The sequence below is a fragment of the Myotis nattereri genome, assembly GCF_964212035.1.
Source record: "Myotis nattereri genome assembly, chromosome: 3".
Taxonomy (NCBI): domain Eukaryota; kingdom Metazoa; phylum Chordata; class Mammalia; order Chiroptera; family Vespertilionidae; genus Myotis; species Myotis nattereri.
This window is the reverse complement of record NC_138077.1, coordinates 33,350,776-33,374,023: the sequence shown is the minus strand read 5'-3', so window position 1 is coordinate 33,374,023 and position 23,248 is coordinate 33,350,776. Positions and strand designations below refer to the sequence as shown.

Sequence of the window (23,248 nt, the reverse complement as noted above, 5' to 3'; positions counted from 1 at the left end):
CTAGTTTATATAATAAAAGGGTAATATGCAAATTGACCCTAACAGCAGAATGACTGGGAATGACTGGTCACTATGACACACACTGACCACCAGGGGGCAGACGCTCAATGCAGAAGCTTCCCCCTGGTGGTCAGTGTACTCCCACAGGGGAGCTCTGCTCAGCCACAAGCCAGGCTGATGGCTGCCAGAACAGCGGTGGTGGTGGGAGCCTCTCCCGTCTCCTTAGCAGCACTAAGGATGTCCGACTGCAGCTTAGGTCTGCTCCCCACTGGTAAGTGGACATCCCCTGAGGGCTGCCGGGCTGCCAGAGGGGTGTCTGACTGCCAGGTTGGGCCCATTCCCCCAGGGAGCGGGCCTAAGCCAGCAGATGGACATCCTCCAAGGGGTCCCAGACTGCAAGAGGGCATAGGCCGGGCTGAGGGACCCCCCCAAGTGCACAAATTTTTGTGCACCGGGCCTCTAGTATAATATATTTATATATATATATGTATGTGTGTATATATATATATATATATATATATATATATATACCTTTATGTGTCAATAATAGAAATTTAAAAGTCATTCAGTAATTAAGATTCTTAGCATCTAATTAATAACTCGATATTTTTTAAATGAGTCAGCACCACTTTGCTAGCTGCAAGGAATTTCTGTTTGTTTCTATGGAAAATATAAGTTTTTGAAAGATTTTCTCAAAGAGTTTTAATAGAATCAAAGTGATCCCAAAGATACCCAGGGACCATGAGTATATCCAAATATTGGCCTCTGGATTTCTTATTATATAGCCAATCACAGCTTCATAAAGCAGGACTAAATAAAATTGCTGCAAAGGTAACCTAGCTTAATGAAGCAAGTAATGAGTTGGTGAGTAGAAATTATGCCTGCATGGTATCATTAAATGCGACCCAAACAGCCCTCAACAGTGAGTTTAAGATCCCCTGAGGTCTGTTTTTATCTTGTCAGATATCAAATGTCATCCACTTGAATGCTTAGGCATTGCATTGTCCTTATTAGCTGTTATCCTACTTTGTGACACCTGTAGATAAAACTTTAGTCCAAGGCAGTGCTCTGGCTGTGTAACCCTAGGACAAGTCATTTAATCTCTGAGCTGTTTTTTCTCATTTATAAAACAGGCTGATACTGCCCTCACCAGTTTGGCTCAGTGGATAAAGTGTCGGCCTATGAACTGAAGGGTCCCAGGTTTGATTCCAATCAAGGGCACATGCCTGGGTTGTGGGCTCGGCCCCCAGGAGGGGCATGCAGGAGGAAGCCAATCAGTGATTCTCTCTCATCATTGATGTTTCTATCTCTCTCTCCCTTTTCCTTCCTCTTTCTGAAATCAATAAAAATATATTTTAAAAAAAAACAAAACAGACTGATACCTACCAGACCCTCCTCATAGAGTTGTTGTGAGACCAAAAGTAAATAATCCATGTTGAAGCACTTTGCAAAGTATTATAAACCAGTAGTCCTGTGCACAAATCCATGTGCCAGTAGCTCTCTGTGGGGCCTAGACACACTGTGCCGCTGCCCAGAGGCCCATCCGCAGCCAGGCGCGGAATGCTTGCCTCGTCGCCGGGGCAACAACACAAGCATCCCCCTCCCTACCCCCCCGTGGCCACTCCATGCCCCCTGCCCAAAGGCCCTCCGCAGCCGGCGTGGAATACTTGCCTCATTGTCATGGCAACAAAGCAAGCATTCCATCAGGCCACTCACACTGCCTGCTCTCAGCGGCCACCCACCCCAGGACTGGGGAACTCCAGCGGGGCTGGGAGGACTGGGCACCACCATCTTGTGGCTATGGGCGCCACCATCTTTGTGACAGAGTTATGGTTAATTTGCATATTATCCTTTTATTAGATAGGATGTTAGAAGTTTGAATCATTTATATTGGTTTTAGTTTGCTTTGACAAAAGAACCATTTTATAGACCTTTCTTTTTCTTTATACAAATTTTGTACTTGGAAATGACATATCCTTCTAAAATGAAGATCATGCAAGTGTCCTGTGGATTTCAATTTTTTTCTTGCATCACTGATGTGCTCAGGGTCACAAAGTTCAGGTACCTTTGTGCTGTGTGTCATAAAGGAAGAATTAGAGCTCTCATCTCCAGCCATGGGGCAGATCTACAGCCCACAGTAGGGCTTCCCAGGGTACATGGATTTTCATCTCTTGCCATGAGGTGGTAGACTCAGTTGGTGAAGGACATTCTGGTATGAGGGAGGACTCTGTGTCTCAGGCAATGATTCTCCTTACACTCTGACACCTGTCTCCTTCTCTTTTTAAAAAATATTTTTATTGATTTCAGAAAGGAAGGGAGAGGGAGAGAGAGAGAGAGAGATAGAAACATCAATGATGAGAGAGAATCATTGACTGGCTGCCCCCTGCATGCCCCCTACTGGGGATTGAGCCCACAACCCTGGCATGTGGCCTGATCAGGAGTGGGACCCTGACCTAGTTCATAGGCCGACACTCAACCACTGAGCCATGCCAGCCCAGCACCAGTTTCCTTACCTTTATCGATTCCTTTGCTAGTCACACAACACATGGCCCAACAAGAATGGTTCTGGTATTTTAAAAGTAATAATCTAAAATATTCCACTACCTGCCTATTTGGTGGCTTTTAATCCCAGTGAACATCAGCCCCATTCAACCAGGAACTCTGCTTTACTGGTAGTTTTCCTTCTCTGGGTCTTTGTCCTAATTATTTCACATGCCATCAGATGCCACTGTGCTTTTTTATTCATTAACTTTATTGGCTGCTGTCAGTTTCCAACCTTATGTACTGTGTCTCCTGGGCTAAATGTTAAAGAGTCAAAATAATAAAATCTCTTGCCATGCATGAAGCCTCCTTCACAGGCTGACTTGCCAAAAAATGACTTAACTAACCACGATTTTAATACCTCATTAATTTTACTTTTAATTTCCTCCAAGTGAAGCATAAAAAATGTTTACATATGCACATTTGAAATGAACAATAATATTTTTTTCTACCCCTCCTTTTTTGCAATTAATGTGTCTATATGTTGAGTCAAGTGGAAATATATTCCAAATACTTGGGCTGTGCTTTTCAGCACTATTCTATGTAGTGCCACTTATTTGCCAAATATTAACCCATACCTGCTATTAAATCTAGGCAATCCTGACTAAAGCCCTCATTTGAACTTGCTACTTACCTAACTTCATTGTACCTGTGTGAGGTTTTAGCTTCAATCACAGCAACTTTTTAACACTCTCTCCAGCAGCTAAGGAGCCCTTTAATCACTCCTGAGGTCTCGCTGGGAGGGCTACTTCCCTTTAGATTTAGCCCTTGCTAGCATTAGATGTTAAGGTAATTCCTTCGTTTTTCATCCTTTCCTTTATTTTCTTAAAGCAACAGCATTAAAACATTCCTGCTGGCATTATATTAATTACTTTTGTTTTTCACTTTGTCTCTCAAAGACCCCTATCATGTAGGTAAAATATGCATACATCTGTAGTTTTCTAATAATCAAAACTGCATTTGTCTTAAGCCGAGGGGTGGGAGGGTTGACTATTAATAGTCAACTATATATTCTTCCTAGTATTTTATATGTATAGAGTACTTCCTGTTTTGTTATGCATCCATCAATCAAGCTAACAAAACACCATTGCCCTCCACTATTTTTGTTTTTTTGCTTAGGAAATTACACTGCTAGATTATGTTCCCATGTAGGCTGCAGTTGTTTCTGCTCTTTGGAGTTGAGTCACTACCCCCTTTCCTACACTAGCCCCAGTGTTTTCTGGTGTGTTTTTCAAGACAAATAAAGCAATTTTTCTTCAGAAAGAAAACAGTTTCTCCTGCAACTCACTTTCCTCTATTTGGCAGAATCCCATTGTTTAGGTACACGATTAAACTAAATGTGTAGGCTACCTATTTGGTCAGTTCAGAGAAGGGAGCCCAACTCCACAATTTGCAATCATTGCTCCTACAGGTTTATAGATTTTTAGACAAATGGTTCATCTGAAAGAACAAATTAGTTGAAATAGAGGAACATTAGTCATATGATATAGTAGGTGTTAGGGAGAAATACAGCAAATACAATGCCATGGTTCTCAACCTTCCTTTATTAACAAGACTCCAGAAAAGCACCAACTTCTAGAGGTTGTTGTCAATTAAAACATGCATATGACATTGCAGGAAGAACTGCTTTCTACATTCAAGCTGAAATTCCAATGCTCTTCAGTAATGCAGTTTCTAATAGTTTTTCTCTTTGGAAGATGTATTTTAAGAAAAAAATGTCTTCTCTAATTTCTGGAGGAAAAATCTATTTTATAAGTATGCACAAACTAAAATAGCTCTTGCTCAAATACTAAGTTTTAATATAGTTGCCTATTCTTCAACTTCTTGAGACACTTGAATATTTGGGGAGTGAGGGGTACCTAGCTACAATCCATATGAAGAGGGACACATTTCAAGAGATTATGATTCACTGAGTAAGTCCCAGGACTCTGCCTAGTTAACGAACACGCCTAGTGATTCTGGTGCAGGTGATGCAAGAGGAACCCTGCCCTAGAAGATGCTGGTCCTCCAGCCTTCCTCCTCTGAGCACCTGGATGTGGGATGAAATTGCCAAATAAATCCTCCTGTGACTCCTAATTTCTCATTACCCTCCACACAACTCAAGGATTTTCTTTTAACCCTTATAGCTCCCTTTATGTCAGAAATACTTTTTCTAAATATAAATGTAGGTATTTTATTATAAACTTTGCCTCTCCTATCATGCATTATGATTTGTATTAAACTTTTTAGAGAAGGTGACATCTTCTCTTTTACGGCTGGCAATAGCAAACACATATGTAGGCCACCTCGTTAGAAAAGGGCCCTATTTTGAGAAAGCCCAAAATACCAATAGATTCATGCAGGTTGGTGGTCCTTACAAATGTGGACAGTAGTCTGTTTCAAGATGGGTCATGCCAGTTGCTGGGATGGCCCTAGGAGTCAGAATAAACTGCTATAATACCACAAGAAGAGGATCCAGAGTCCGAGGCCATACAAGAACTAAAGATAAAAGCAGAGTTGAGCTTTGATGTAAGTCATTGGGTAAAGAGAATTCAATGTGCATCACATTTTTCAGGATTCAGCTTGCATAAAAATATTCTTTTATATAAACAAGGCAGTGGGCAACTCTTAGCTCTTATGATAACCTGGGTGACATAGATAACCCCCCCCCCCGACACACACACACACACACACACGCACACACATTCTAAACAGACACAGCTTTCTGATGGCCACTGGGAAGGTGGAGCACGCGTTCAATGTCAGTCCCCTCTTCTCCCCTCAGCACAACGTGCTTATGCAGGGCCACCTGCAGATCAGTCCTGCAATGTGTTCCCTTCTACATACACTCATCAGTTTGAAGGAAGGGTCATTCTCTAAAATGAGAGAAGGAAACGTTTGTTTATACTAGATGCATTGCTTCTAAGGATGTAAATATACTATAACAAACCCTGACTTCAATCCCCAGAGAAAGCCCTAGTTCTGTGGTCTTGTTCTAAAACATTTCCTTTCCCTGGGAGACCAGGGGAGTTTCCCTGCGTGCTCAGGTGTGATGGAGAAGTTGCAGTACGCCAGCCTCCTCAGCCGGCTACAGAGAGTAAAGGAGCAGTCCCAGGTGATCAATCAAGCAATGGCTGAGCTAGCGACCATTCCCTATCTACGAGACATCAGTCCGCAGGAGGCAGAATTGGTAAGTATTTGTTTTTCTTTGTTGAAGGCTTTCTCAGTCCCTGAGTCAGAAGAAAAGTGATATGGTCTGAAAGAAGTTTGTCATAATAAATGTAGCCTGAGGGCCAGCTCTCCAACCCTCATGAAGCATTCTAATGAAGAAACTGGGAAATGTAGAAAGATGTCTTATTTTATTTGCTCACATTGACTGACTTCCATTTTTTAAAAAATATGTTTTTATTGATTTTTTTTAGAGAGAGGAAGGGAGAGGGAAAGAAGATAGAAATATTGATGATAGAGAAACATAGATCGGCTGCCTTTTGCATGCCCCCTACTGGGGATCGAGCCCACAATCTGGGGCATATGTCCTAAGAAGGAATTGAACCAGGGACCTCTATGGTGCATGGGACAATGCTCAGTCCACTGAGCCATGCAAGCTGGTCTGGCTTACATTTTTTCATAGCAATATTTGTCTGACATGGAAAAACATGGGAAGGGGCTGATTATTTGAATTGTATGTCAAGCTTTTTGTTTTAAGTAAAGTTAAGTTTTAATTAATTGCTTCTCTAACTCCAAGACTTGTTAACACAGGATTATCTTCTGTGGAAAATTGAGAGTACAAAAGAATAACCACTGTGCAGAAAACCAACCGTACAAAATAGTCTTTAGAGTTTTCTTATTCACTTCTAGTGTCAGTGTGTGGGCAGTGCCAACACACATACACACACACACACACACACACACACACACACACACACACTGGTACATTTAGATAGAACAATTATTTTATTCAAGGGAAAAATGTAGTTAGTCAAATGGCTGTATTTTTTAACTGAATCGACCAGTTAACTCAGAAAACACAGGGGCAGTCAAAAACTAGTTGAAGGAATAGCTCAAACAATCTTCAAAAAGATTTGTTTTTATAACCATAATCAATATTAGAAATGACAGCAGCTGGTTTGAAAAACAATTAGTTAACCATGTGCTGGCCATTCAAGGAAAGGTAAGGTGTACTCTAGAGCAGTGGTTCTCAACCTTCCTAATGCCGCGACCCTTTAATACAGTTCCTCATGTTGTGGTGACCCCCAAACATAAAATTATTTTCATTGCTACTTCATAACTGTAATTTTGCTACTGTTATGAATCGTAATGTAAATATCTGATATGCAGGATGTATTTTCATTGTTACAAATTGAACATAATTAAAGCATAGTGATTAATCACAAAAACAATATGTAATTATATATGTGTTTTCCGATGGTCTTAGGCGACCCCTGTGAAAGGGTCGTTTGACCCCCAAAGAGGTCGAGGCCCACAGGCTGATGATATTGCAGAGTTGTAGCAGAAGGGCAGAGCGACCTTGGCTGCACATTAGAATCACCTGGGAATCTTTTTAAAATCCTGATTTCTGGGCCTCATCCTCCGGAAATTCTGTTTCTTTGTTAAGGGTTGGGGCCACAACATGAGTAACAAAGAAACAGAATTTCCAGAGGATGAGGCCCAGAAATCAGGATTTTAAAAAGATTCCCAGGTGATTCTAATGTGCAGCCAAGGTTGAGAACCACTGCTCTAGAGGGAATCTTAATGTTGGACAGGGAAGGGCTCTTTCCTTTGAGGCTTTAATTGAAGGTAGCTAAAACTAATTACAGACCTGAATTGAATTCACATAGCAAGGATGAGAACAGCCCAAACTGGTCACCTGTAATTTTCAGATAACTGAAGGAATCCTCCCTCCCTGAGTTTTCAAAGTTATAACAAATCAATCGAGAAATGCACTGCCAACATTTATAATGTTCATCTGAACCTGTCAAAGTGTGTTAAATATTGATATTCAAAGTAAGCATTTAAAATGGTCTGACTAGCCAAATAATAAAACTATAGGTGGGGGAGGGGGAAGTCTATTAATCTAGGATTCACTAAGTCATGCTTTCAAAACCTTTAAGGTTGTGTGCAGCAGAACGCCTCCTAAAAGGCTGTGTTTACTAGTAAAATACCATTCATACGGCATTCAGGAGTGCAGTAAGCAAGGAGCTTTCAAAGTGCATGTTATAGCCAATTTCAGATGATTAATGCCCCTCGGAGATAAGAGGAAGCAAAGAAAATGTTAATCGAAGAAACTGGCTCAGGGTTGATCCAGTCTTCCTGAAAAGCACATGCAAGATTTCAATGAAAAATACAAGAGGGTTTTCTGCACCTTGGCCTTCTTCACCACCCATCTGCAGCTTCTTTCTTCTGGAAATACTTGCATTTCAAAATATACACCGAGGGCACCAACCTAGCATTATTGACATCCCTTATTAACATGTTAGTGCAGTATTCCACTCTCTCAAACCTTGGAAAACAGGATTTAATGGGATATTTTTATAATTTATCTGCCTACTAGAAAAAAATTTTAATGTATATGGATGTATATGTGGAGGCCCAATGTTTAAAAGTCATGCATCTTGCAAGGTTTCATCGCCGTAAATAACAGATTTTACTTTTCAGCTTTGACGCATGGGTTAGCCTAGACAATAAATCCTGGTAAGGCCTTCTGTGGCACTGTCTAAACAGTGACTGCTCCATAGAAGAGTTCTGAGTGACTCCGCTCTGCCCTCCTGCTACAACTCTGCAATATCTAAAGTTCAGAAAGATTCTCTAAGGGTCCCCACTGTTTGAAGCCACAGTGGACTGAACTGGCATTTGTTCTTTAGAGAACTTTCCTTTTTAGCTGTGACCATCACATAGGTCCGTGTGGCTTCCCCGCTTTGCAGCTACATATGCAGCAGGTGTATAGGGGACTATTTCAAATTGAAATGTGGCAGTTTGGGGCAAAAGGTGGAATTCTGAAAACTTGCCTGTGAATGGAACCTAAAAAGAAAGCGTGGTTATTCTGAAGTTTTAGAGAAGAAAAGAATAGTAAAAGAACTGAAGTGAGCTAGATTCTTTAAGAGGCAATAAGACAGCACAGTTTCAGAATTGTCCTCTGGTGAGCTTTTGCATGATGCCTGAAATCATGATATATCAGCCTCGGGAAAAAATACTAAAACGCGTTCATGTACTACATGCCATTTCCTGAGAGAATTAACTATGGCCTTCATTCTTTACAACCCAAATCTGTTTTTACAAAACGTCAACGCTTACAACATTAAAACCTATATGTTTTCTACCCATTTTCAAGAAGCATATTTTCATTGTTTCAATATTTTATATCTGCAATAACACTCAGTAATGACTGAAGCAAAGATGGGGTAGCAATGTTCATTGTCGGAAAGATGAGTAATAAAATCATCAGCGTACAAATGATTTTTTAATTAGGTTTTAATCTGTGTGTTTAGGGAAGTTATTTCTGTGCGAATTCCACACTGATAATTTTTATCTTGGTGCCACAGCTGCAGTCACTAATGGCAGATGCTATGGACACCCTCGAAGGAAGAAGAAACGATAAAGAACGTGTGTGGAATGCAATCCAAAAGGTAAAACTCTCAGCTGAAGGGAAAAGATATATGATTCTCAAAGCAAATGTCTAGCTTGGGTCAAATCTGTTTAGAAGATAAAAAGGAAGCTCTTTGGGTGGTTTTAGTCTTTGTTTTGTTTTGTGTTTTGTTTTGTTTTGTTATTAAATAAATGCAGCACTCTCTCTGGAAGTGTAACCAAAATCAAAGGTGGATTTTTTAACCTGTTCCCTAGGGTCTGCTTCTTGTCCAGAAGACTGTAGTCATATGTTGGTATGGGTCCTCTTAGCATTGTCATTTTCATACTCTATTTTTGTTGTCTGCTTCTTCATTATTGGTTATTATAGCTTTCTAAAAGCCCTTCCATCCATGTTCAGTCCATTTCCCAACCCTTTCCCCCACTTTTTATCACTGGAGGAAAAAATGGCTACATTCCAGGAAACTACAGAGAAACCACTTTGATGTTTCTGAGGAGGAATAACATACTGGTTATTAGCTGCAGAGGAAGATCCCTTCATTGGCTATGGAGTTGAAATAAAGCGACCACCAGGATGTACCTGGCAGCCCGTGCTCTGGTGGCTTATGTGATACCACAGAGCACTCTGACAACATAGGAGTGGGTAATATTGAGTCTCCAGTCCCGCCAAAACTAATAAATTCTATTCAATCTATTCCCCACTCAGTCTCCTCCAATCACTATAAGAACCCACAAAGAGAACTGTTCCAGGAGATGTGAGAGGAGCAAACCAAAGAAGCCTTCACTCTAAGAGGTAGCAGTCAGCCATGAGGGATTCTGGCACATCCAAGGAAATGTGTGCCTTCTGAACTCACTCAGAGGCCCTATGACAAATGTATAAAACAGAAACTCACTGAACTCAGCAAATATTTGTTGAATATTTGCTATGCCAAGAGAAAATAGTAGGTGTTAAAGACTGTGCTGGGAAAGACAAACACAGCCCCTGCCTATATAGGCCTTCCATCAGTTATTAAAGAACTAGAGGCCTGATGCACAAAATCTGTGCAAGGGGTAAGCCTTCACAGTCCTAGCTGCCTTGCAGCCCAGCAGCCTCACTGCCCCACAGCCCCACCCCCCGTCCACACCCACCTTGGCCTAGCACTGCCCATGTCCACTACCCCACCCCCCGATCAATCACCCTGCAGAGGGTGGCCTGGGCCTCCCTCTTTGGGGCGATCACAAAGCCCCCCAATTGATTGGCCTGCTGGTCAGTGGCCTGGTCCCTCTGGGGGTAATTGTGGGGCAATGGTGGGTCCTCCCAACCAATCGCGTCACACCTACCTTGGCTGGCCTGGCACCAGTGTGTGTCATAATGTGGTTGTCCGGGAGGTCATTTTGCTGTCTGGCCGTTTGGTCAACTTGCATATTATGCTTTTATTATTATAGATTACTTATAAGTTTACAGAATATTCTAGTGAAAAGGTGAATGTTCAATGATCTATAGAAACAAATAGCTCAGAAAAGCTAAACGTGATACTTATACAACATTTAAAGTCTACATAGTCATTATTGGATAAAAGGGAGATTTCTAAACAAAAGGAATAGTTTGTACCAAGAATGCAAAGAAAGCTTGGCAGATTCAAAACTGACAAAGACACAAGGAATCTATTTCAAAACGAAATAGAGGCAGAAACCATCTCACAGAAAGACTTATAAATTATGTCAAGACTTATTTTATGTGTGTGAGACACCTCCTGGGCTGTAGTGGGAGAACAGATTGAGGGGCTACAGAAATATGGGGAGGTCAGTTCTAAGGTGGTGGCTTGATCTACGGTGGGGGATATAGCAGTAGAGCGAAGCAGACTGATATAAGAAATATTCAGGAAGCCAAATCAACAGGCCTTGTAGTTCACTCGTTGCCTGTGGGAATTTAGAGAGTAGAAAGAATTAAGAATGATGCCCGCATATTTGGCTTGAACCTCTGGGCAGGGAATGGAGAGAGGTTTGCTGGTGCCATTTACTGAGGAAGCAAACACTGTTGGCGGAGCAGCTTCTGGCAGCGAATCTGCACTACTTCAGAACCCAGCTGGGAGACAGAAACTATGCCCAATATTTGAAAGGGGGTTTAATATACAAAATGGTTAACTAGGTATGAAATTGTTAACTAGGTAACTGAAAAAGCAAAGGAAAACAATAACTTATCACAAAGAAAGCATTAAAGGCAGCATCTACCACCCATTAGTGCTGGAAGATCAAAGTGAAGATGTGGGAATTACTAAAACAGAAACTTGGCGAAGGAACCCTGCTGGCTAACACTCAGTCCTCCCACTGGAAGGTGCTGCCTAGCTGGTGCTACTATCACTGAGCTTAAAGGAGGCGTCCTGAAGGGCTGAGGCCGGTGTCTGAGGCGTGGACACTGACCCACTGTGCTGTAGTAGAGGGGGAGAGGGGAGAAGGAGTGGTAATGAAGGTAATTCTGATACTACAGAAAGGAACATATTCCTACAGGAAAAAAGCTTGGCTGAAAAGATGCTCACAGGAACCCCAGTTAGACAGAAAGTCAGCTTCCAGTAAACAGAAAGCAGCAAGTCCCTCTCTTGCCCTATTGACACAGACGACGAGCTAGCAAAATAGAAGTAGGTTTGCAGAGCTCCAGCCCCCGCATCAAAGAACTAACGGTGGTAGGGTGGGCTTGGAGTTGAGAGACTATCGGCAACAACTGACACAAAAGTACAGTGAACTGACAGTGCTGGCAAGGTATCCAGGAGAAATACAAAAGCCTGGAGTTCTGGATAAAAGATGGAACAGTCATTGCCAAATTGCTGTTAATGGAAATCATCTGAGTGACATGGCTGAGAAAGACCGCAGAGTAAGAAGAGAGGCTTTAGGAGCACATTCAATCTTCAGAGGAGGACCCTACAACTGAGACGAAGAAGAAATGGCAAGAGAGATGGGAGCTTGGGGTAAAGCAAATCCAATTCTGATGGGAGTCACGCAATATAATCAAATATTTCTGTTAGCTACAAAAATAATCATTTAGAACAAAGGTCAGCAAACTCTCAGCCCTCAGGTTAAAACTGGCCAACCACCAATTTTTGTAAATCAAGTTTATTGCCCATGTTTATGCAATTCATTCATGTACCGTCGACGTCACCTTGGTCAAGTTGAGTAGTCACCACAAATTCTTTATAGCTCACAAAGCCTAAATCATTTACTATCTGTCTCTATACAGAAGAAGTTTGCTATACCTTGATTTAGAGTATTACCCTTCACAGAAATATTTGCATTTGTATAATAATATTAATATTTTTTGTAATAATATTTATATTTTTGCAGTATATAAATAACATTTGTACAGTGATATTTAGATTTATAAATCTAAGTGACAATAGACGAGTTCAAATATGAAATTCCAATGACCAGCCAAAAAGGTGGAAAACTGACATTTACCTATATCTGTCGACATCTTATAAAAAACCACCAAGTCTACCTTATTCTCAGCTAGTTTTTGACCCTCACAGTCGTAGAAGCACGGAGCCTGTAGCCTTCCACTTTGTCCCCATTTTAGTTATATTTTGCTGTGTTACAAGTCACTCCAAATATATATAGTGGTTTAGCAACAATGTGCTCCTCTCTCATGGTTCCATAGACTGACCAGACTCAGCCAGGTGGTTTCTGCTCAGTGTCTCTCATGCAGTTCAATCAGGTGGTTTTAATAACATGGGGTCATTTTAAAGCTCAAATGAACCGGACTCCAGAATGGCTCACTCACGTGGCTGACAGTTGACACCAGTCAGCTGAGACCGTTGACTGAAGTGCCCTAATGTAGCCTTTCCATGTGACTTAAGTGTTCCAAGAGGAAGTATTTCAAGACAAGGAAAATAGAAACCACAGTCCTCTCAAAGGCTAGTCCCAGAGGTGGCAGAGCAACTTCCACCATATTTATTGGTCAAAGCAGTCACAGGCAAGCCCAAATTCACAGGGTTGGGGGAATAGATTTCACTTCTCTATGGAGGAGGATATGTACGTTCAGTGAGAGAATGAAATGATAGTGTCTGCCTTGGAGACAAGCTCCAGCAGCAAAGCTGTGACTCTCTCTGGGATGGAAAACATGCAAGCAAGCAGGAGTCAAGAGGATAGTCAAGTCAAGGCCACTGAGATTGGAACGCTACAGAGCCACTCCACCCAACCACTGGGTGTCTACAAAGACCCACTGGTGAGCAGCCAATCTTTCCAAATTAAAAGCCCTGGAAATGATCCTAACTTTCTAAATGGAAGTTCCTAAGAGGTGTTTAGGAAGATGTGAACGTGAAGGAACAGGGTGCCAAATTTTTCCCAAGGGCTTTTAATTTGGTTAATGTGACTCTACAAAGGATGATCCTATCACTTTCAGACAATTCCGGTAGCAAGTAAGTAATTTCCTTTTATTGCTACAGAGTTAATTGGCGTGTGCAGAAAAAAATAATTTGAAAAAAAAAACTAATTGTACAAGCTACACTGTGTTCTGAGCCCACTAGAAGTTGATATCAGCATCACCACCTCTGAGATCTGTTATCTGTAATAGAAACAGCTGTTGTACCTAATGAAAACACTTGAAATTTTCATCGGAAGCAGCAGAATTATAGCAGCACCTCCTAGTTCCACATAGTTACAGGGACTGTCAGAATCCCCATTATCTAACACAATGTTTAGCACTCCACTTTGTTATAGGTCTATAAAAAGCCTACAAGATGAAATCTGATCCGTAAGCATTGACCTCCTGTCTATATTTTGTTTTCGTTGAGATTTCACTAACAATCCAGAAAAAGAGAGTATGAGGCAGTTGTTTTTTCTTAACTCACTAGAACTAAAATACATTCTTTATAGAGTTCTAGGCTATTTGCTTTTGTTTTGGTTTGGCTTTGCAGAGCATTATTTTCTTTCTGGTAATTAACTAAGAAAGATATATTAATGTTGGTTTAGCTGTACATAAACAAAAATAAGCAGGTTATGTTAAAAAAAAAAAGGTAAATTTTCTTGTATTGGCAAGTCCCATGCCACAACAAAACTCTTTAATTGAGATTGTCACACTTTGCTTCATTTTAGTCTATAAATACCTGAGAAAACACTCTTTTGAATATCTCACAGGTCCTATTAATACACAGTGCATTCATGCATTCATCAAACATTTACCCAGCACCTCCTCTGGGCCCAACTCTATTACAAGCAGTGCCCTCATGATGTTTTCACTCTATTCGAGAAAAGTAGGCAATACACCAGCTAAAAAATCTGGAATGTGTTATAAGTAGTAAATGCTATGGGTGGAAGAGACAGGGACAGAAAATAGAAAATACCAGATGATTGCAACTGCAATAGAATAGTCAGGGCAGGATCCACCAAGGTGACTTTAAAGAAATAACTGAAAGAAATGCAAACCTTGCAAATAGCTGGTGAAAATCATTCCAAGTAAATGAAACAGCAAATTCAAAACCTGAAGATTGGACATGCCTGGCATGTACAGGGACCTGCAAGGAGGGCAGTGTGACTAGGGTAGAATGAATAAGATTAATAGGAAATGAAGCCAGCACGCAGAGGATATAGTGCTTTGTCAAATAAGAAGACAATATAAGCTACTGCTTAGAATAGATTATAAGACCTGGATGGAGTGGCTCAGTGGTTGAGTGATGACATATGAACCAGGAGGTCAGGGTTGTATTCTCGGTCAGGGCACATGCCCAGGTTGTGGGCTAGATTCCCAGTGTGGGACACCCAGGAGGCAGCCAATCAATGATTCTTTCTCATCACTGATATGTCTATTTCTCTCTCCCTTTTCTTTCCTCTCTAAAATCAATAAATATATTTTTTAAAAGAATAGATTGAAGGGAGCAAGGGTAGAATCAGGGAGACAAGTTGGTAGATTATTATAATGATATGATACAGGAGAGTGATTATAGTGGCTTGAACTCAAGGGTGGATGGCTTGAATCTTGAAGCCAGGTGGTGGCAGTGGAAGTGAGAAGTGAAGAAAAGGTTTATATAGAGGGAAGCTAGTACGTAAAAAAAAAAAAAAAAAAAAAAAGCCTGAACTAGCAATTTGGAGACCTGGCCTGTCGCCATTAGAAAAGGAAACCACTTCCTTTCTCTGGGCCTCAGTTTTGTTATCTATAAAATAAGACAGTGACCTAGAAGATTCTAAGTCTCCTCCCAGCTCTGAACGGACAATGTGGCTTAGTTGGTTGAGCATTGTCCCATGCACCCAAAGGTCACCAGTTCAATCCCCAGTCTGGGCACATGCCCAAGCTGTGGGTTCAGTACCCAGGGTGCATACGGGAGGCAACCGATTGATGTGCCTCTTTCACATCAATGCTTCTCTCTCCCTCTCCCTCCTCTCTCTCTCTCTCAAAAAAAAAAAAAAAAAATCAATAAAAACATTTACAGAAAAGAATACACAGCCTAAATCTGAAAATCTTAATTCAGCTCCCACTCATGGGACTTTAAGCAAGTCACAGCCTTTTAAGAAGCATAATGTATTTGCATCCTTATCACCTTCAGAGTCTATGATTTTGTGTTTCTTAACACTGAATCCAAAGGCCCATTAAAGCTTTATAAACTAGGCCTGAAAATAAATAGACAAAGGAGTCTTTGGAAAAAAATTATTTTAAAAAAATGCACCACCTGTTAAGTTGGAACATTCCTATTTCTTCTCACCAGAGAATCAGTTCAGAGAAATAGTTATGCACACTCTGCTGCAACTTAGAAGAAAAGTTACTTGCTCTTCACTCACAAAGTCTAAATGTCACACTAAGAAGATCAGAATTTAATCTCATCCAACAAAATTTTTTTCTTATTCTGATATGCCTCTGGATCACTGATGTGAGACTAAATGAGAAAATTAAACTGTTATTTTAAAAATAATGATAGAAATACCCTAGCATATAATCATGGTCCTGTGAATTTTCATGAACAGTAATGCTACTTCCACATTTCATCAAATATTATCATATCACAAAGTACATCATGATATTCAATGAATCTAACTAATGCAGTATAGGTGGATATCTTTAAATCATCCACATGAACTTATTCAAAATTATTTAGCTTTTTATGTTCCTTTTTAATCTCAAAATCTTAACTTATAAATCACACTTACACAGAAATGACATTCATTGATGTACTAATTTGGTCTTTTAGGATGAAAACGGGAGAGAACTGTATGTCACTTAGCAACACTGTTCTGTCCCAGGCTGATGTAGGCAAAGCAAACAGGGGAGAATACAAATCTGGGAGATGGGCCAGGGGCAGTTGGTTGAGGAGGGAGAAGGAAGAGCAAATTGGAGCATTATATTTACTTTCCACATCAGCATTCAAACCTGAAATCCTTCCAGAAACCCTTCTGAGAGACTGCACAGGCAGCACCATCATTCATTGGCCAGTCATTTGGGCTGACTAATCTGTGGTTAGGGCATGCAGTTGTGTCTCTCTGAAAGTACTGCTGTCTTTTCAAAGATTCAGCAGCCGTACCACTCATTGGCAAGTTTTTTCAGCAATCAGGTTTTTCCTGTGTGTGTTGTTCTTTAAAGAGTCTCTGCAGATTTATTGCAATTTGATTATGAATCTTCTCAGCTTCTGGTGACAGGCTTCGACATTAGCATATCCCCAAATTCCTTTACAGTGTGTGCTCCAAGCGCTGCTAAGCAGTTCTATCCATGGCAAAATGCAAATCGTGGGGAGCAACCTAAGTGCTGATGGCTGACCATGCTGGGGGCAGAGTAGGTAAAAGCTCTGAGAACGAGGAGGGAAGCAAAACTTAAGGGGATAGAGAGGCCACAAGCAGGAAATAAATCCCTGTGGTTCCTGGGATAGATGAGTCTGAGCCAGTAGGTGTCCAGGCCAACAGCTGTAGTGGAGGGGCCTCCACCAAAGCCCAGGCAAACCTCCTATTGTGGTCACAGGCTGAGCCCTGGGGCAGTCACACCTAATTAGATGACCTCATTCTCAAATGTTACCCACAGCAAAGCCAGGTCTAGCCTGGAAAGTACAGAAAACCAAATGCTTTCGTTCTGGCCATCTCCCCCAGCCACGGAACATACCCCAAATCTAAATGGCACATTTCAATTATGTAAACCAAACAGCATCTTTCTCATTTGACTTAAAGGAAACATTTAAGTTTGTTAAACATTTTCAACAAGTGTAGTTGCTAATCAATCACTGTCCACCTGTATGTGCACGTTCCTCCAAAATTACATACTTTGTTGGCTGGAAGTATTATCTTCTAAAATGTTGATGATTTGGCAGGAAATTTCTGTGTAGGAGTGGAATCCTAGCAAGGCCTTCATCTAGGGAGCATGTATCCAAAAGTTTTGCCCTTTTTAACCAGGACTTTATCAAGGGCCAGACAAAGCTAATTGCCATTGTGCTCTTGTACTTAATAAAATACTATAGCTCAACAAATTATCAAACTATGTTAGTCTTTGAAGCTTGCTTTCAAATAGCTATCGCAATTGAAACAAGGCATAGAAAAATGTATCTCCAATAAATAAGTTAATAATGCAATGATGACAAATATCATCAGTGATTACTATTGATCTTTCAGTGTGTGCCAAGCATTTCAACCAGTTATCATTTCAATGATTGCAATAACCCTATGAGGGAGATGTCACTAATTCTCCACTAAAAGATGATGCAAAGGAGCATTGTAGAATTAACAAGGAGATCAAGTCCAAGTTTGTACTGACAGGATTTGGTTTTGAATCAGATTATTTGAGTCCAAAGCTCTGTTCTTAATCATTAGCTAGACTGCTTAGGTTCAACCAAATGCAGCTACTAAAGGTCAATGGCACAAAGAACATCGCCTGACCCTAGCTATAAGATAACCAAGGAAACCACCTTTGAGTCTGCTCGTGGGCAGGGAGTGGGATCAGAGCACTAGAGACTACTGCAGGCATCCTCTGTCTTTCTCTAGATCACAGCTCACTGGCCCAGGCAAGGACTTACCCAGACTGCTTCGCAGCAGCTCCCTGACCAAATCCAAACCTTGGCACACACTGTCCCCCAGATCATGCTGCTCTTACTGTCCTCCCTCATCATCCCTCCCTTGGTAGACATATCATGTCTAGGTTGGCTTTTATACTTCACCATTTTCACTCCTGCTGCAACATCAGAACTTCAAGAAAACAGCTTGAAAGCCTAAGTGTTCCTGCAGTGGACTTACTGTCACGCTGAAGGCCACTCTCTGGTGACTTCTCTGAATTAGCATTCTGAAATGCACCTGGTTCTCAATGAAAATGCAAGTCTAGAAGCACATATTGGCATAAGCCCTCCAAGCTTTAACCTCACATCACAGAGCCCTGGGGCTGGGATTGGACAGCACATTGTTAACCTGCTTCACTTCCTGTGATCTCTCTCTGCCTGTCTCACTAAGGAGATACTATAGGGAGGCTACTGACACAGAAACTGGAAATGCTCATGTAACTCCAACCCTATCGGCGTTCTTATCTTTGTAAACACTTTTCAAAATGCATCTTTCAGAAGTTCAATGAAATATTCTGGCGTGAGGTAGAAGAGTATATATCTCAAGTGTATTTGGAACTGAAGAGTAATTTTGCAATTCATTCTTAAAGTTACTCTCTTTAAAATAGCAAAGTATCTTCTTTGCTTGACGGCCCAGCATTTTGTTGCATGTATTTTATACATTAAGTTTTGCAATCCTTTGTAATTCAGAAGAATAACAGAATAATAGCTTATACCACTTGGTAGCTAAATGAACCATAGGACATCTTGCATTCCATATTGAAAGTGGGATTAATACAGAGTTGAGAGCAATTGACTTGTAGCTCATTCAGTCATTTAGAGTGCACTCATTATACCTTTCATCTTTTGGAGAAGGGCAAAAACGAAAGTGCCTTTATATGCAGCCCTAAAGGAAAATATGAGTCATTTGTTATCCTGATTATGACTTTCTTAAAATGGTGAGAGACAAGACTGTAATCTAAAACACTACAAATGCTGTAAACACAAACAAACACATTTTTCTTAGCGTCATCCAAACTGAGTATATAGCTTATGTATATTCTGCTAAAATGGCTTTGTGCTGGAGAAAAGACTGTGGAGAGGAGCATGAGATGGCTGGTGAAGAGGTGACGTTGGATCTGTGTTAGAGAGATGCTGGCCTAGAGATTAAATTACTGATTTAAGAGGCTTTTAACTTCCCCAGGCCTCTTAATTGGAGAGAAGACCCTTCAGCTTCCCAGTAATTCACTTCATCATATTGTTAAAGATACTTTAGAAGCAACTGGGAAAACTAATTCAAGAAATAAAAGTACATCTTTCTAATATATGAGGGTCAAAAATGTATATTTTTTAAAGTAATGATAGCGGATTTCCACTTCCGGGAATATAGAGTAAACATGCTTTGCCTATTTCTCCCATTAAGTATAACTAAAACCATGGACAGTATATGTAAAACAAATACAAGACTCTGAAAGGTAGAATGAGAAAGGCAGACAGCCTAGGGGCATGGAGACCTGAGGAATGACATAGTGGTAAAGGGTAAGTTCATTGATTTTTTGTTTGTTTTTTTGACTCATACATCCTGCATTTGTTGCTAAAGAAGCTGGTAACCCAGAAATACTATCATATGCAGACCAAAAAAAGCCTGCTCTCTCTAGCCAAAGGACAAGGAATGCAAGACAGAAAACTCTTAGACAATCGTCATTCTATTCTAGCCAAACACCACAGTGAAAATGGTCATCCAACCCCCACCCATGTCAGCAAAGGACTTAGATTTCTACCTTGCTAGGCTATAACAAGGTGTCCCAACCTTCCCACCCTAACAGAGTGGTGTCAGAGAAGACCAAATAAGGAGCCTGGACTCCTGACCCCACTGGGTGACAAGGCTCCCATCTTGTCTGTTCCCCCTATTGGTGTTGTATCAGAGGAGGCCTAGTAGAGAGCCAGGAAATTCACCAACCTACTATCATGAGCCTCCCATCTCGGTCTGATGTCAGTGGAGGCCACAGGGATCTCCTACTCCTCCCAGCTAGGGAAGGGTCAGTGAAAGCCTAGTGAAGAGTTTGAATGCTCATCCCCACCAGAAGGAACGAGGGCCCCCTTCCTCAGGTGTCCATGAAGGTTTCTAGTCCTATCTGGCAGTAATGAGGCAGTGCCTCTCCTGTCCCTGTGATATCAGTGATGTAAAGATCCAGCTAAACCGGAAGATCTAAATAAGACCGAGTGTATCGTAACATAATATCCAAAATGTCCATATTTCAATCCAAGATCACTCATCATACCAAGAATCAGGAAGATCTCAAACTGAGTGAAGAAAGATAATCAATAGATGCTAACCCAGAGATGTCAGAGATATTAGAACTAACTGACAAAGATGTTAAAGCAACCAGCATAAAAATGTTCTAATGAGCAATTACAATTTACAAATACCTTAAAACAAATGAAACAATAGAATCTCAGCAAAGAAATAGAAGCTATATAAGGACCAAATAGAAACTTTAGAACTGAAAAATATAATAAGCCAAAATTTAAAACCCACTGGAGGAGCTCGACAGCAGAATGAATGGGACCGAGGAAAGAATCAGGTCAATAGACATTAACCAAAATGAACAGCACCCATGGACCCTAATAGAGGCATGTGCCCCAGGTCTGCCTCTCAGCTTGTACCGCGCTTTGACCTGCTGTGTGGCCCCTCAAGGCATACCATGTACTTCCTCTGAGTAATAAACTTCCCTATTTTAACTTTTCCTGTGGTCTTTTTTGGAACTGCAGGTCACTGTCCAGCACCCTGTGCTCTGCTTACCAAACATTAACAAAGACATAACAATCTTCCACTCTTTTTCTGCCTTTTGAGAATTAATTGATCATTTTATATGACTCCATTTTCTCTCCTTTCTTAATATTATCAGTTATACTTTTCCCCCCCTATGTCTCTGGATCTATTTTCTTTTCTTTTTTTTTTTAATGTCTAAAGTTTTACATATGCTCCCTTTTTCCCCGATTGACCACCCCCCCACACCCCCCCCCCAGCCAACCCTACTCCCGAGGGCAAGCCCCCACTGCCCCAGTGTCTGTGTCCATTGGTTATGCTAATGTGCATGCATACAAGTCCTTTGGTTGCTCTTTGGTTGCTCTCTAACCACCCCCCCCCCCCCCGCCACCTTCCCTGTCATTTGTCTCTGAATCTATTTTTGTTCATCAGTTTATGTTGATCATTATATCCCACATATGAATGAGATCATGTGATATTTACCTTTCTCCAAATGGCTTATTTCACTTAGCATAATGCTCTCCAGTTCCATCCATGCTGTTGCAAATAGTAAAAGTTCCTTTTTTGTTTATAGTGGCGTAGTATTCCATTGCATAAATGTACCACAGTTTTCTAATCCACTCATCTGCTGATGGGCACTTAGGTTGTTTCCAAATCTTAGCTATGATAAATTGTGCTGTTATGAACATAGGGGTGCATATATCCTTCCTGATTGGTGTTTCTGGTTTCTTGGGATATAGTCCTAGAAGTGGGATTACTGAGTCAAATGGGAGTTCCATTGTTAACTTTTTGAGGAAACTCCATACTGTCTTCCACAGTGGCTGCACCAGTCTGCATTCCCACCAGCAGTGCACAAGGGTTCCTTTTTCTCCACATCTTCTCCAGCACTTGTGGTTTGTTGATTTGTTGATGATAGCCAGTCTGACCGGTGTGAGATGGTACCGCATTGTCGTTTTGATTTGTATCTCTTGGATGATTAGTGACTTTGTGCATGTTTTCATATGTCTCTCGGCCTTCCTTATGTCCTCTTTTGAAAAGTGTCTATTTAGGTCCTTTGCCCATTTTTTGATTGGATAGTTTTATACTTCTTTTTTACTTTTTTTAGTGGTTGCCCTAAAGTTTGAAATGTACATTTATAACTAATCCCTGTCCATTTACAAATAATACTATGACACTACACAGGCAGTATGAGTACCTTATAATCCTATACAATAAAAGCCTAATATGCTAAGTGTCCAGTCATCCAGTCGTCCGTTCAACCAATCAAAGTGTAATATGCTAAGGCCGCTCAACCACTCGCTATGATGTGCACTGACCACCAGGTGGCAGATGCTCCCACCAGTAGGTTAGCTTGCTGCTGGAGTCCAGCCGAACGGGACTGAGCCAGATGGGCCAGACATACCCTGGAGCCCTCCCATGGTCCCTCCCCAGCTGGCCAACCTCCCATGTCCCTCCCCAGCTGGCCAACCTCCCATGTCCCTCCCCAGCCCCGATCTTGCACCGGTGGGGTCCCTTGGCCTGGCCTGCATCCTCTTGCAATCCGGGCTGAGGGACCCTTCTCTCTCCCGCTCCTCCCCCCCGCCCCCCCAGCACAAATTTCATCCACCGGGCCTCTGGGAACAAAATAATCTTAATTCCTTTTTCAAGTCCCTTCTATCATTGTTGTCAATTCATTTTACTTATATGTTAGCATTTACAAGGTGTCCCCCAAAAAATGATGCCCCAAAAGAGTATATACACACATTTGAGCTGATAGCTCAATTGATGTTTCTCTTTTTTTCAGGTTTAACCCATTAGAATTAATAATGATTCAAATGTATATACATTTTAGAGGACACCCTGTGTATCTGATATGTATGTACATAAGCATACATAATCATATACATTGTTTCTCTTATTATTGCCCATTCACCAAGCTCAGCCCATAAAACATATCTTAGCAAATTTAAAATAATAGAAAGCATACAAATTAAAACCATAATGAGATAAGTCACTGCACACCTATCAACAAAACAAGCATAAGAAACACTAAATGCTGGTGAGGATGCAGAGATTTTGGATCATTCGTATATTGCTGGTACAAATGGAAAGTGGTACAACCACTGTGGGAAACAATATAATAGTTTCTAAAAAAAAAAAAAAAATTAAAAACAAAACACTGAAAACAAGAGCAAGCCACTTTCCATGTCATGAGAACACTCCAGCAGTCCTGTGGAGCAGCTAGCACCCATTGGCCAGTCATGTGGGTCAACCTCCCTGGAAGTGGATAGAGGCTTCAGATGCTTGGCGTCCGGGTTGATACCTTCAGGGCAACCTCATGGGAAACTGAGCCAGATCCATCTAACCAAACCACTCCCAAATTCCTAACACTCAGAAATTGTAAAAATAAATGTTTTGTTGCTTAAACTACTAA

General features: G+C 41.1%; 1 protein-coding gene across 1 annotated transcript in view; it reads left to right on the top strand.

Annotated features, from left to right (window-relative positions):
- SPATA16 (spermatogenesis associated 16) overlaps positions 1-23,248 on the top strand; it is a gene marked incomplete at both ends in the record, with an annotated part of 199,056 nt that overhangs the window by 163,514 nt on the left and 12,294 nt on the right. Inside the window, 2 exon segments of the mRNA XM_081085766.1 lie at positions 5,546-5,710; positions 9,060-9,143. Coding sequence (XP_080941892.1) covers positions 5,546-5,710; positions 9,060-9,143 — 249 coding nt within the window.